Source organism: Ostrinia furnacalis, unplaced genomic scaffold (genome assembly GCF_004193835.3).
Source record: "Ostrinia furnacalis isolate ACB-3 unplaced genomic scaffold, ASM419383v2 OfSCF7341, whole genome shotgun sequence".
Lineage (NCBI taxonomy): Eukaryota > Metazoa > Arthropoda > Insecta > Lepidoptera > Crambidae > Ostrinia > Ostrinia furnacalis.
In genome coordinates this window covers 351,529-367,090 of record NW_021137580.1, presented here as the reverse complement: position 1 = coordinate 367,090, position 15,562 = coordinate 351,529, and the positions used below count along the sequence as shown (strand labels likewise).

At 39.8% G+C, this 15,562-nt stretch overlaps 1 protein-coding gene across 1 annotated transcript in view; it reads right to left on the bottom strand.

The window, feature by feature from the left end:
• The window catches only part of LOC114364054 (protein O-mannosyl-transferase TMTC1), a 193,400-nt gene that overhangs the window by 12,659 nt on the left and 165,179 nt on the right, over positions 1-15,562 (bottom strand). Inside the window, exons 3-9 of the mRNA XM_028320037.1 lie at positions 15,199-15,376; positions 14,329-14,402; positions 13,717-13,854; positions 12,122-12,298; positions 10,009-10,198; positions 9,235-9,356; positions 8,916-9,080 (exon numbers count right to left, since the gene is read on the bottom strand). Of these exons, the coding sequence (XP_028175838.1) occupies positions 8,916-9,080; positions 9,235-9,356; positions 10,009-10,198; positions 12,122-12,298; positions 13,717-13,854; positions 14,329-14,402; positions 15,199-15,376 (1,044 nt within the window). The remainder of the gene's footprint in view (positions 1-8,915; positions 9,081-9,234; positions 9,357-10,008; positions 10,199-12,121; positions 12,299-13,716; positions 13,855-14,328; positions 14,403-15,198; positions 15,377-15,562) is intronic.

Here is a 15,562-nt window from a genome sequence, read left to right as displayed (position 1 = left end):
TTTATGCAGTCGACATCGAATGCGTTTGACGTAAACTCACACTATGCCCCCAGTCAAAGAGGGTTTTTGGATAAAGAGGTGATCACCAATGAAGATACTAATAATTTTCCCAATCTACTTATCAATCGACTCTATTGTCAAGGCGTTAAAGTTATCTTCGCTATACCAACCTCCAAGTCCGCAATGCACCTATAGCACAACAGCAGCAGTGCCCCAAACGCAGCACAAGTGAGCAGGTTCCTAGGGTCCCAGCCGCTGGTGATGAGCGGCACCGAGCCCATCTGCCAGTCGTGGCTCAGCGTCCAGGGGCACAGGAGTAGCCACCAGTTGAACGCTGCCAGGTAGCAGAAGGTCATCAGCCTGAAAGGATGCTTGGAGTTAGGCAAGAGTGAGAAGTGTAGTTTTGTCCTATTTTATCGATTTTTGGCGTCTATTTCTTCTGATTGGTCCCACGCGTGTCACTATTTAACTCCTAACTGTGTAATTTAGACTACTGCACTGGTTTTTAAAGCAGTTTTCTTTTTATTTACCTATCGGGTTTTCGACTGTAATCACGTAAAATTGACAATCGCGATTGATCGTCTCGAGGCTGATTTATGCGTTTAAGTCTGATCGCCATCGCCAACGCCAACGCCATCGTGCACGTCGGCTGCATGCGTTGGTTTCACCTTTCATTATTTAGTTTCTACTACGGAGTTTATTTCTCGAGTGTTATTACGCTACCAAACTAAAACTGCCAAATTGCTTACCCCGAGACCAAAAACTGATTTGTTTGTAAAGCAAGATCATTAACTGGAAATAATTGAGCTCATAAATGCTCATATCACTTCGTTCGTTCGTTTCAGCCGAAAGACGTCCACTGCTGGACAAAGGCCTCCCCCAAGGATTTCTACAAAGACCTATCACTTCAATAGCTACGATTACAACAATACAACCGATTTAATGATTGATCATATTCAAGTAGAGGGTATCTCTACCAATTACCCTCTGGGTACACTCCTATATAATTATATTCCCAATTTTAGTATCGAGAATTATCGGAGAGAGTCAATAAACCTATGGCAATTACACAATTACTATCTCACAAATGTAAGAAGTACAAAAAACTTTCGTTTTAAATACGTTAATAGTTAAGAAAATTATTCTTTTACACGTAACTGTTGCTGTAGGAGGTTTATTAAACTTTTACAAAAGCCCAGTTTTCTCTAAAGTTCTTCATTCTGAAGTTCATTGACGAGGGTTATACAAACTAATATGAATACATTGAGAAGCATACATTTAAGTTAAACATAATCATCATCCCAGCCTCCTGAAACCGTTTGGCCAGTGTGAGGAGCCAAATCATCCATTTTCCTCTGGTACATTAGAAAGGGTAGTCCTGCTTCTGCAGGATGACAGGAGACTAAAGGACAAATCACACTTATCAACCTGGAAACGGATCGTAACCGTATCAACACGAGGTGGTCAGTATTCTTCGTATGAAAATCAGTAATGCAAAAATGCCTCGCCTCGGTTGACCGCGCCGCGGAAGGCGATACGATGTTGATCCCTTTCAGGGTTGATAAGTGTGCTATGACCAATGAACTTTCACCTAATGATAATAGGAGACTAACCTCACAAAAAAGCTAGGATGAAACGCAGCCGGGTTGTCCTGCGAGGAGAATGTAGGCCAGGTTCCCTGAAGTAGCGCCAGCCTGAGACAGATGAGCAGCGCGAGAGACACCACCACCTTGATCGTTCGTATTGACAGACCAGTGCACTTCTTCTCTATTTTTAACGAGCATATTGACCTGTGAACAAAAATTAAAGTTATTCATCATCACCACCATCATTTCAACAACCACTAACTACTATTTTTTTGAGGTCGATGTTCCTTCGAGTAAGTGGATGTCCTACACTACATTTGCTAAAACACGTCTTAATTTGAAGAACACAGTCTTCATTCGATCTGTTTCCGCCTTTTGCTGAACATGGCCAGCTTAATATCACTTCAATTAGTCTTTAGTCTGCGTTACATAAACTAAAATAATTACAGGTAAGCGTTTTTAAGTCCCCCGGGACAAACTTGACCTTCATTGGTTAGGTTTTTATGACGGTCAAGCTGATCCTGGCTACACAAGAGTTGCAGCGGTGGGAACGAGAGGTGGGAATAATACCAAGGTAGGCCTTTTCATTCTTTGAATCTTATTCTCATGTAAATCATTCCTAAGCAAGCTTCACTAATTAGTTAGAAAGCTTTAAATATTACGCTTTTTTATTTCCCTTTTCATCTTTAAAAGTGTTTAGCAATAGTTTTATTTGTAAAGTTGTTTATTTATGCTAACAACTAGGAACAATTTAGCAAACACATTGGGCATTTCCATAATCTGATTAAATATTTGTATCCACGCAACATTCCTTATCAAGAGCTTAACAAGAAGTTCAAATGTTGTTATAGGCTCCCCCAACTCGCGTAATCACTTTATATTTCATCTCTCAAAAGGCACGGAAAGTTTTAAAAGGGTTATATTAGATTATCTTAAATATACGAAGATATATAATTCGAGCTCGATCAACCTGGTCCATTCAACTTTTGAACTGCAATTTAGATATTTGACTGTGGAAATTAGATTATTGTTTGTTTAAATTGTCTACGGCAATTAGAGTCTAGCGTCAAGACTGTTGATAAAACTTTATAAATTAAATGAGACAATGTACCTGCAGTTTATTTTAGAGAATTGAAATTGTCTACAATAATATGGTAATTTCGTCCCCAAGGACGAAATTAACTTTCCCCCGGGATAAACTTGACCTTCACTGGTTGGGTTTTTATTGGCAGTCAAGCTGTACATCCTGGCTACACAGGAGTTGCAACGGTGGGAACGAGAGATGGGAATAGTCCCGTTTATCAGGGAGTTACTTTAGAAATAATAGAAGCATGCATTTGGATGCATGCTTCAATTCAACTCCTGTGTAGCCAGGATGTACAGCTTGACTGCCAATAAAAACCCAACCAGTGAAGGTCAAGTTTATCCCGGGGGAAAGTTAAACTGTCATTGGACCCGCAACGAAATTAATCAGAAGAATACAGGAGGACTTCGAAGTTAAGGTTCGACTTCCCAGTGTAAAGCGGGCAGCGCAGGACCATTCATTGCGGAAAACCTTGGGGAAGCCTTTGTCTAGCATTGGACGTCATTTGTCTGAAACGAACGATGAACGAACGAAGAAATATCTTCTTACCTCTTGACAAACGGCCAACACCTATAAAAGTCGAAGGCCAAGTTGAGCAGTAGGACAGTGACGCCAGTTTCCTTGGCCAGCATGCTCAGAGCCCCAAGAGTGATGCTGAGCCAAACGCACTTCTTGCTGCTGGTAGGTCTGCAATAAAACGTTTTATCAGTTGTCACGTAAATGATATAAAGTTGGTTCATTTGTCGAAGAATAATTAACTTGTACATGTGCTGTGTACAAAACATACCCACATCGAGTATTAAGTACTTGAATTTTACCACGGTAATAGTATCATACAGTGTTGTAACTTCATATAAACGGACGAAACGCGAACTTTACTTCGAAATTCAAATCTCGGTATGCGCTCGACATGCAAAAGTCGGGGGTGTCGCGAATGTAATAAACGGATGATGTGTTGTTTTTGAAATAGTAAGCACTCTTTTTTATAAAAATAATTACAACTACCTATGTATACAGGGTGTTGGGTAAATAGGTTTATTAGCTAACAATAGCCCATGTTATATTATGCATATTAATGGTATGGTGAAGTCGTGATATCATTTTAATTTGTTTAATTTTCATACAAAATAAAATTTATAAAATCAGATTTTAATGCAAATTAAAATTATTAAAATGATGATTTCAATTTTCTGACTTCACTAAGACATTTATATGCACATGTTAACATGGGCTAGTGTCGGCTTATAAACGCATTTACCTAACACCCTGTATAATAATCAAGAATTTTGTACGCCTCAGTCGAGGGGAATACATTTTACGGTCGCAAATTTGTAAGATTTATTACTAAATCTTAACACAAATATAATTTTTAATTAAATGTACTAATCACAAAACAACACGCATTTTATCCTATTTCATTCAGTAAGTTATTTTGTTTGTCAAAATAAAATAAAACATTACAATCACAAAATACATTCACAAAACTAGTTAAATATACCTACTAAGTAGGCAGATGTAATGAAAAAATTGTCTGCAGGTGAGCAGCCCTATCGCATGTTGTCATATTATTATGGTGACGTTCCGCGCGGCTGTTGACATTTATTTAAAAAATATAGCCGAGTTGGAATACTGTATAGATAGTATTACCGTGATTTTACTGTGCAATTTTTATCACTGAATCACTCGGCATTGTTCGATGTCATAATGGAAATGCTACTATTATTTTGGTATTAATTACAATGCCTACTATGTATGTTGTATAAGCATTTGAATTGTTTAGCATAACTTTTATTGTACTCACCTATGGTACACTAATAGCGAAGATAGGAAAAATATACAGGCGAGCACATCAGCTCTGCCAACTACGCCGGCTACCTGTCAACAAATATTATACGTTATTTTCCCTGTTTTAAATTTCAACGCCTTGCACATATTGTTTTAACCTAATTTACTAAGTGAAATTGAAATCACAAGTTTCTGCAACTAAGAAAATGTCTGAATTATTGTCGTAGCTCGTAGCGTTACTTTCGTAGTAAGTGCTACGGCTACTACGAGAACTATAGCATACGTAGCCATGTAGCTAATAACTGTAATGCAATGTCGTCCGTACAATTTGTCAGATAAAATTACTGCAAAAGTTCTTTAGCTGCTAAGTATAATTATGACTGAAATCAAAGGCAATATAAGCAAAATGTGTCAAGTAAACTCATCAGATTTTAGCAATTCTGCGAGCTATGTCGGTCACTTTGGTTCTCCTGCGGATCTCTTCATTTCTGATTTGATCATGCAGGGAAACTCCGAGCATAGCCCTCTCCATCGTCCTTTGGGTGACCTTGAGCCTACTTATGATGCCCATGGTAAGTGACCACGTTTCAGATCCATAAACCATCACTGGCAGCACACACTGGTCAAAGACTTTTGTCTTGAAACACTGCGGTACAGTGGGCGGGGCACATAGCTCGTAGAGACGATGACCGTTGGGGCAGAAAAGTTCTCGAGTGGCGACCACGGTCCAGAAGACGTAGCGTGTGCAGGCCTCCCACTAGGTGGACCGATGATCTGGTAGAGGTCGCTGGAGGAGCCTGGATGCGGACCTGTCTTTGTGGGAACCCTTGGGGGAGGCCTTTGTCCAGCAGTGAACGTCATTAAGCTGAAACGAACGAACGATAGTTCCAAAACCTTACCGCCTCCGTATGCACCGGGTGCACCGCAAACAGCAGCGCGGCCAGAGCAGCGAAAGGCCGCTGCAGTCGTGCTACCGTCACACACGCGCGCACGACCAGCGCGCAGCACGCCGCGTGCAAAAGCACGTTGCACGCGTGCCACCACCACGGCCGTAAGCCGGCTAGCGCGTAGTTCAGTCTGTAACAATAGACAAAATAATAATAAATACAACTTTATTGGCAACAAAAACACCTAACATATAACATAACACATTTCGTCTATATCGTATGTTATTATTTTCTACTACGTCTGTATTTACACTTAAAATTTATACGCGCACTATTATTATTATTTATGTATGTATATTTTATGCAGTATAGGTTAGTGTCCGTGACTCTCACTCGGCATGGGGCACACTGAAAACCAGCGTCGTGGCTTCCCTCACCGGGGGCCACGGCATATGCTGAGTGGGGTCCCATTGCGATGGGCATCGCTGTGCGACAGGGTGGCACTGCTTAGTTTACTTGCTCACTCATTGTATGTTTTATGTCACCTCTGTCTTATTTGCTTTTTTTATTTTTTATTTTACCTCTTTTGTCTTTTGTGATGTCCATGGCAATAAATGTTTCTTTCTTTCTTTCTTTCTAACACACAGAAACACGCTCAATCAAATAGGTTCAGTCACGCATTTTAACCTTCTTCGGCCATGTATCTCGGCGCAGTAATGACTCCATAGAGCGTCTCGTAGTGCAGGGAAAAGTTGAGGGCACCAGACCACGTGGTAGATCACCAATGAGATGGACGGACCAGACCAAGGCCGCAACTAAGTGCTCGGTTAGCGAAAGTACCCGGAAAGCTGCAGTTCGCGAGGAATGGCGCCGTATTACGAGGAACATCACTCTGAATCGTGATTCNTGCCAAATTTCAAGCGTCTAACTTAAGCAGTTTAGATTTTTCATACAAAAGGATTTTCCCGCTAATTTCCGTGCCCGTGGGAATTCCTAAGTATCCTATAACCTGCCTAGGAGTACGAAGAATAATTGTACCAAGTTTCGTTAAAATCCGTCAAGTAGTTTTTGTTTCTATAAGGAACATACAGACAGACAGACGAGACAGACAGACAGACAGACAGACAGACAAAAATTTTACTGATTGCATTTTTGGCATCAGTATTGATCACTAATCACCCCCTGATAGTTATTTTGAAAATATATTTCATGTACAGAATTGACCTCTCTACAGATTTATTATAAGTATAGATAATAATGATGAAATAAATTATTCTTTTTTAAAAAATTAAATCGTAATCGAAGCATAGATATGACCCATTTACATTGCAAATATGTATTTTAACAAATCTCACGTGAGATTTTGGGGAGGGGGAGGGGGTCTAGAAAAATCTCACCAAATCTCACCTAGGGGGGCGGGGGGGTTGAAAAATTGTCAAAATTGTCTCACGTAATTAATGGACGCCCCCTTATGCTTGCATCCAGTAGGCCTAGTTTCAATTCCAGGATTTAGCCTAGCTGTAGGCTACAGACTTTTTGTTGGCCGATAGTTGGATCAGACTATTAATCAGTTTGAACATGTATGAAAGTGCGCACATTACACCGATTTGGTATCGGCCGATTCTTCGTACAAATTAGAATCGGGCAAAATTCTTAGAAGTTATTTAGCAGTATTCAAGCGTATAGGTAGTGGCTTGTAGGTACATAGGTATCTTTTGAAGAAAAACATTTTAAAAATTCTACTTTGAATGGTCCCAAATAAAACCCTAGCATTCCTTTTACCAGTCAATTTACTATTCAAATCACATTATTTAGGGTTTAGGTGTAGGTAGAAGATAAATTGTAGGTAGGGCACCTAGTGGATTTATTATTGGTGAGGGCCTTTTAACAATCGGTAGACTTTTCCTCTTTTTATGTAGTGGAAGATGTAAGAACCTTTGTATACCAAAATAAATAATTTGAATTACTATCACTACATACACAGTCTCTTTCCTGTCTGTCTGCCCTAGGTATGCTTAGATCTTTGAAACTACGCAACGGATTTTGATGCGGTTTTTTTAATAGATAGTGATTCAAGAGGAAGGTTTTTAAGTTTAATACATTGTACCTGTGCGAAGTATATAGGTATTTAACAACAGTTACTACCCGTTCGCGCCAAGTTTGCCGGTCCGTGGAATGCGCGTCCCCTCCTCCAACCGCGATTAAAGGCAATTAGTTAGTGATTAAACGCAATTAATATGTCTTATTTTACGCAAATACACAATTCTTATCAATATTAATAAATAAAAAATATTTTAAATATAGCTTGTTATAGTTATAGACGTTTCCCTTCGAGTGACGTCATATCGCCAGCGGCAAACTTAAAGCGAACGGATAGTATACATCTTATTTATTACGTTAAATGTAAAACAACATATTTATCCATGAATATACATTTATAACGGTATTAACAGCAAAAGATATAGGAAAATAACAAAGCTGTATAATATCGACCGCAGCGGACTTTTGTGTCGATGACAGGCCAATTAGCTGTTCCCATAAAATATTGCCCGAACAATGATTAGCTATCAAAGCCGAATAAACGAACAACTCCCCCCTTAAACGAAACCGTTATGGGAAGGTATCGCCATAAACATGCAATAACTGCTCATTGGAAGTGATGAAATTGAACCATAAAGCTATGGGGTCCGGTGTAGGGCTGGGACCACATTGGTGTTTAAAGTGAAGCACGAATTAAAATGAAAGAAATAGTGATCTAAGTTTGGAAATAATATACAAGGGTATCTACTTATCCGAAAATTACATAACAAACAATGTATGCGACTATAGATATGCAATCGAATAAAGATCATTACATTGTTTTATGAAGACGACACGTTTCGTTTTATATCGTTAGAAGTACATGATATAAATATACTGCAATGAAGTTTTCTTATTCTTATAAAACACTTTTGTGATTTAGAAGTTCTTCAGTGGTGGATAAATCAATCGTTACCTGTACAACAGCTGCAGGGAAAAACATCAAATATTATGTGACAACAATTACTTAATGAATTTCTTGTGGCCAAGTGTGGTATTGGCTTTACTTGTATTTCTGACCGGGAAGAACTCGTAACGCGACTTTATGGAGTTTATACTCAGCGAGCTCTATTGAATTATAAAACTGATGGTATTCTCGTACTAATATAATATTTAATATTATTTACGTTTATTATTATGGCGCAGAAAAGCTCTAGCAGAACCTTTCAAATTACACGATTAATTTATTAAATTCAACGTAACACATATTTTCCTACTTAAAATATTTCAGTAAAGAATTAACCGAAAAGGGTAAATTAAGCTTGTTAAATTTCATAGCACCGCCATCACAGGTCCTGAATTTACGTATTTCTTTCTTTGGTGATTGAGTAATGTGTCAGCGAAATATTCAATGATACTTTAATTCATGAAAGAATAATTCATTCCAAACTGATAGTTTCACGAAAAGTGAAAACAAAATACTATCATGAACTTGTTAATTTTACGTAAAGAAAATGAATGATTGATTATAAAATGTAACTGAGAATAGCTTACCTTAGCAATGTGGCGCGGTCCCGCCAATCCGCGTTTCTTCGGTAGGTCCTTGCAACGCTACTGGCTGCAAGAACTGCCAGTCCCACCACCAGGATGGCTTTGGTGCCGGGCTTGGAATACCACATGAGCTGGACACCGTAAGCTGTGATGATCACACTGCCTACACTGTGAGCAAAATACATCCGTTAAAAGAGCGCTCTAGTCATTTTCAACCTCAATAGGCTGTAGAATTATTAGTCCTTTTCAATTTCAATTCTTTGTGGACTCTTACTTCAGCTCAGCAAACCATAGATCCTGGCTGTACAGGAGTTATATTTACCTAGGTATATACAGCACCCTCTCTGCGATGACGAAGCCGACGGTGACGAGCAGGTTACTGGCCGGTACGAAAGGCACCACAAGCAGTAGCAGACCGATTACAGCTGGCGTGTGCCTCTGTACCTGGTAGGGAAAGACTTATAAGTCATTGAGAGTATGAAGAACAATATTTTCAACTACGGTACAAGTCGTACAAAACACAGGCTTAATAAATAAGTATTTCTAATTCTGACGGCAACTCTAGTATCTAGGTTCTTCGCGTCTCATACTATTAACATAGGGCTTAGTGTGAGTTTACATCAAACTTCGTCACTAGCGAGCGTCAAAAAAATCTATGTAGATTTTAGTTCTTGAACGTATCCGCTGGGATCGCTGTACAATCCGTCATACCATTCATGTCACTTTTTTACGCAGTCGACATCGAATGCGTTTGACGTAAACTCACACTACGCCCCCAGTTAAAGAGGGTTTTTGGACTAAGACAGTGGTTCTTGACCTTTAAGTCATGAGGGACCATTTTACTTTTCTGTCTTGTCAGGGACCACCTCATAAACGCTCAAAACCAGTTTGACTGCAAAAATCAGTTAAAAGTGGTTTTAACCAAGGTGTGAAAGAGCACTTCGTGGACTACTTGGAATGTCTCAGGGACCACCAGTGGTCCGCGGACCACCGGTTAAGAACCGGACTAAGAGGTGACAGATTAATAATTTTCCCAATCTACTTGATCAATCGACTCTATTGTTAAGGCGTTAAAAGTTATCTTCGCTATACCAACCTCTAAGTCTGCAATGCACCTATAGCACAGCAGCAGTAGTGCCCCAAACGCAGCACAAGTGAGCAGGTTCCTAGGGTCCCAGCCGCTGGTGATGAGCGGCACCGAGCCCATCTGCCAGTCGTGGCTCAGCGTCCAGGGGCACAGGAGTAGCCACCAGTTGAAGGCTGCCAGGTAGCAGAAGGTCATCAGCCTGGAAGGATGCTTGGAGTTAGGTAAGAGCGAGAAGTGTAGTGTTGTCCTATTTTGTCGTTTTTGGCGTCTATTTATGTCACTATTTAACTCCCAACTGTGTAATTTAGACTACTGGACTGGTTTTTAAAGCAGTTTTCTTTTTATTTACACTATCGGGTTTTCGACTGTAAAAATTACTTTACCTATTGTCATACTTATTGTTGTACACCGTAAGTAGGTACACCTTACAAACTGGGTACTAAACTATGCGGTGGATTTTTCCATCGACTTCATAATGGCTACCTCAAACATGTAATTGATTTTCATTTAGACCTAAATATAGTGTTTAATTTCAACCACCGTAACTTTGTCTTTTGACAGACACGAACGACATGAAAAAAGAAAATTAATTCTCAATCATCACAACTTTAATATTAAAAGTTTGTCATCATTATAAATAAAAACTAACGACTATCTAACGTACATTAGCTAGCTGATCATTTGTTTGCGTGACGAGTGAATTTATCGCGGGCAGATCTCTGGTAATTGTTTATGACTTTGCAGGCAATTAGTGTGATGAATCGAAATCAGGACGTGTCTTGTGCCGTTAGTTTAGTAATCTAGCTTAAATGTAGAGAAGTTTAACGACTAACGATTGAATCACGTGAATAATGTTATAGAAATATTTGATGAACTTACGAGGTCGCTAAGGATTTGGCCAAACCATTTGTTATGCGTTTAAGACTGATCGCCACCATCGCCATCGTGCACGTCGGCTGCATGCGTTGGTTTGGCTAAACCTTTTAGCATTATTTAGTTTCTACCACGGAATTTGGACTTTATTATTTCTCGAGTGTTATTACGCTACCAAACTAAAACTACCAAATGCTTACGCCGAGACCAATAACTGATTTGTTTGTAAAGCAAGGTCATTAACTGGAAACTTATGTAAGCTCATAAATGCTCATATCACTTCAATAGCTACGATCAAAACAATACAACCGATTCAATGATTGATCGTATTCATGTAGCGGGTATCTACTAATTACCCTCTGGGTACACTCCTTTATAATTATATTCCCAATTTTAGTATCGAGAATTATAGGAGAAAGTCAATAAACCCATAGCAATTACACAATTACCAATTCACAAACGTAAGAAGTACAAAAAACTAACAAAGTTTTTCGTTGTTAAAACGTTAATAGTTAAGAAAATTATTCTTTTACACGTAACTGTTGCTGTAGGAGGTTTATGAAACTTTTACAAAAGCACGGGATCTGTCGAGTTATACACTTAGCCAGTTTTCTCTAAAGTTCTTCATTTTGAAGTTCATTGACGAGGGTTATACAAACTAATATGAATACATTGAGAATCATACATTTAAGTTAAACATAATCATCATCCCAGCCTCCTGAAACCGTTTGGCCAGTGTGAGGAGCCAAATCATCCATTTTCCTCTGGTACATTAGAAAGGGTAGTCCTGCTTCTGCAGAATGACAGGAGACTAAAGGACAAATTACACTAATCAACTCGGAAGCGAATCGTAACCGTATCAACAAGAGTCTTGTTCATACGAAGAATACTTCGTATGAAACTCCGAACTGCAACGCACACTTATCTACACCATACTGTAAACGCCTCGCCTCAGTTATTATCGGATCGGATCCCTTTTCGGGTTGATAAGTGTGCTGTGACCTTAATGCCCAGATCAGACGGTGAAACGCAACTGCAACGAAACTGCAATTGCTAGTTACTTTTGAGTTGCATCTAAGTTTCTGCCGTAGCGTCCGTTGAGAGACCACACATGACGCGACTAGTTTGAAACTTTCAGTTTCAGTTTCATTCGTAAGAATCATCAGAAAGTTCCAGTTTCGTTGCAGTTGCGTTTCACCGTCTGTTCCGGGCCTAAGTGACCTGAATTGATGATAATTATGAAACTAACCTCACAAAAAAGCTAGGATGAAACGCAGCCGGGTTGTCCTGCGAGGAGAATGTAGGCCAGGTTCCTTGAAGTAGCGCCAGCCTGAGACAGATGAGCAGCGCGAGAGACACCACCACCTTGATCGTTCGTATTGATAGGCCGGTGCACTTCTTCTCTATTTTTAACGAGCATATTGACCTGTGAACAAAAATTAAAGTTATTAATCATCACCACCACCATTTCAACAACCACTAACTACTATTTTTTTGAGGTCGATGTTCCTTCGAGTAAGTGGATGTCCTACACTACATTTGCTAAAACACGTCTTAATTTGAAGAACACAGTCTTCATTCGAGCTGTTTCCGCCTTTTGCTGGATATAGCCAGCTTAATATCACTTCAATTAGTCTTTAGTCTGCGTTACATAAACTAAAATAACTACATGTAGGCCTTTTTAAGTCCCCCGGGACAAATTTGACCTTCATTGGTTGGGTTTTTATGGCAGTCAAGCATTAGATCCTGGCTACACAGGAGTTGCAGCGGTGGGAACGAGAGGTGGGAATAGTCCCGAGGTAGGCCTTTTCATTCTTTGAATCTTCATTCCTAAGCAAGCTTCACCAATTAGTTAGAAAGCTTTAAATATTACGCTTTTTTATTTCCATTTTCATCTTTAAAAGGGTTTAGTAATAGTTTTATGGAATAATACCCAGGTAGGCCGTTTCATTCTTTGAATCTTATTCTCATGTAAATCATTCCCAAGCAAGCTTCAATAATTAGTTAGAAAGCTTTAAATATTATGCTTTTTTATTTCCCTTTTCATCTTTAAAAGTGTTTAGCAATAGTTTTTTTTGTAAAGTTGTTTATTTATGCTAACAACTAGGAACAATTTAGCAAACACATTGGGCATTTCCATAATCTGATTAAATATTTGTATCCACGCAACATTCCTTATCAAGAGCTTAACAAGAAGTTCAAATGTTGTTATAGGCTCCCCCAACTCGCGTAATCACTTTATATTTCATCTCTCAACGGCACGGAAAGTTTTAAAAGGGTTATATTAGATTATCTTAAATATACGAAGATATATAATTCGAGCTCGATCAACCTGGTCCATTCAACTTTTGAACTGCAATTTAGATATTTGACTGAAAATTACATTATTGTTTGTTTAAAATGTCTACGGCAATTAGAGTCTAGCGTCAAGACTGTTGATAAAACTTTATAAATTAAATGAGACAATGTACCTGCAGTTTATTTAAATTGTCTACAATAATATGGTAATTTCGTCCTTGGATGCATGCTTCTATTATTTCTATAGTAACTCCCTGATAAACGGGACTATTCCCACCTCTCGTCCCCACCACTGCAACTCCTGTGTAGCCAGGATCTACAGCTTGACCGCCAATAAAAACCCAGTCAGTGAAGGTCAAGTTTGTCCCGGGAGAAAGTTGAACTGTCATTGGACCATTGGAGTTCGAAGTTAAGGTTCGACTTCCCAGTGCAAAGCGGGCAGCGCAGGACCATTCATTGTGGAAAACCTTGGGGGAGGCCTTTGTCCAGCAGTGGACGTCATTTGTCTGAAACGAACGACGAACGAACGAAGAAAAATCTTCTTACCTCTTGACAAACGGCCAACACCTATAAAAGTCGAAGGCCAAGTTGAGCAGTAGGACAGTGACGCCAGTTTCCTTGGCCAGCATGCTCAGAGCCCCAAGAGTGATGCTGAGCCAAACGCACTTCTTGCTGCTGGTAGGTCTGCAATAAAACGTTTTATCAGTTGTCACGTAAATGATATAAAGTTGGATCATTTGTCAAAGAATAATCAATTGGACATGTGCTATTATTAATACAAAACGTACCCACATCGAGTATTAATTAATTGTTGGAACGACAACCGGCTTTGACTAAATTAAACTTGTTAGATATAAAAACAAACAGTAAAGTACCCTAGGTACTTGAATTTTATTGTGCAATTTATCACTGAATCACTCGGCATTGTTCGATGTCATAACGGAAATGCTACTATTATTTTGGTATTAATTAAAATGCTTAGGCTGGGTTGCACCATCTTAATTTAACTTTGACAAACGTCAAAAATCTGTCAAACTCCATACAAAAAGCACCGGTTATCGTCATAGTTACCGCTATAGTTAGGTGGTGCAACTCAGCCTTAATATGTATGTTGTTATAAGCATTTGAATTGTTTAGCATAACTTTTATTGTACTCACCTATGGTACACTAATAGCGAGGATAGGAAAAATATACAGGCGAGCACGTCAGCTCTGCCAACTACGCCGGCTACCTGTCAACAAATATTATACGTTATTTTCCCTGAAATTTTAACTTACAACGCCTTGTTATAACGCCATATTGTTTAAGTTAATTTACTATATGAAATTGAAATCACAAGTTTCTGCGACTACGAAAATGTCTGAACTGTCGTAGCTCGTAGCGTTACTCTCGTAGCAAGCTACTACGGCTGCTACTACGGCTACTACGAGAACTGTAGCATACGTAGCCATGTAGCTAATAACTGTAATGCAATGTCGTCCGTACAATTTGTCAGATAACATTACTGCAAAAGTGCTCTAGCTGCTAAGTATAATTATGACTGAAATCAAAGGCAATATAAGCAAAATGTGTCAAGTAAACTCATCAGATTTTAGCTATTCTGCGGATCTCCTCATTTCTGATTCGATCACGTAGCGAAACTCCGAGCATAGCCCTTTCCATCGCCCTTTAGATGACCTTGAGCCTTCTTATGAGGCCCATGGTAAGTGACCACGTTTCAGATCCATAAACCATCACTGGCAGCACACACTGGTCAAAGACTTGTCTTGAAACACTGCGGTACAGTGGGCGGGGCACATAGCTCGTAGAGACGATGGCCGTTGGGGCAGAAAAGTTCTCGAGTGGCGACCACGGTCCAGAAGACGTAGCGTGTGCAGGCCTCCCACTAGGTGGACCGATGATCTGGTAGAGGTCGCTGGAGGAGCCTGGATGCGGACCTGTCTTTGTGGGAATCCTTGGGGGATGCCTCTGTCCAGCAGTGTACATCATTAAGCTGAAATGAACGAATGAAATTTCCAAAACCTTACCGCCTCCGTATGCACCGGGTGCACCGCAAACAGCAGCGCGGCTAAAGCAGCGAAAGGCCGCTGCAGTCGTGCTACCGTCACACACGCGCGCACGACCAGCGCGCAGCACGCCGCGTGCAGAAGCACGTTGCACGCGTGCCACCACCACGGCCGTAAGCCAGCCAGCGCGTAGTTCAGTCTGTAACAATAGACAAAATAATAATAAATACAACTTTATTGGCAACAAAAACACCTAACACACAGAAACACGCTCAATCAAACAGGTTCAGTCACGCATTTTAACCTTCTTCGGCCATGTATCTCGGCGCAGTAATGACTCCATAGAGCGTCTCGTAGTGCAGGGAAAAGTTGAGGGCATCAGACC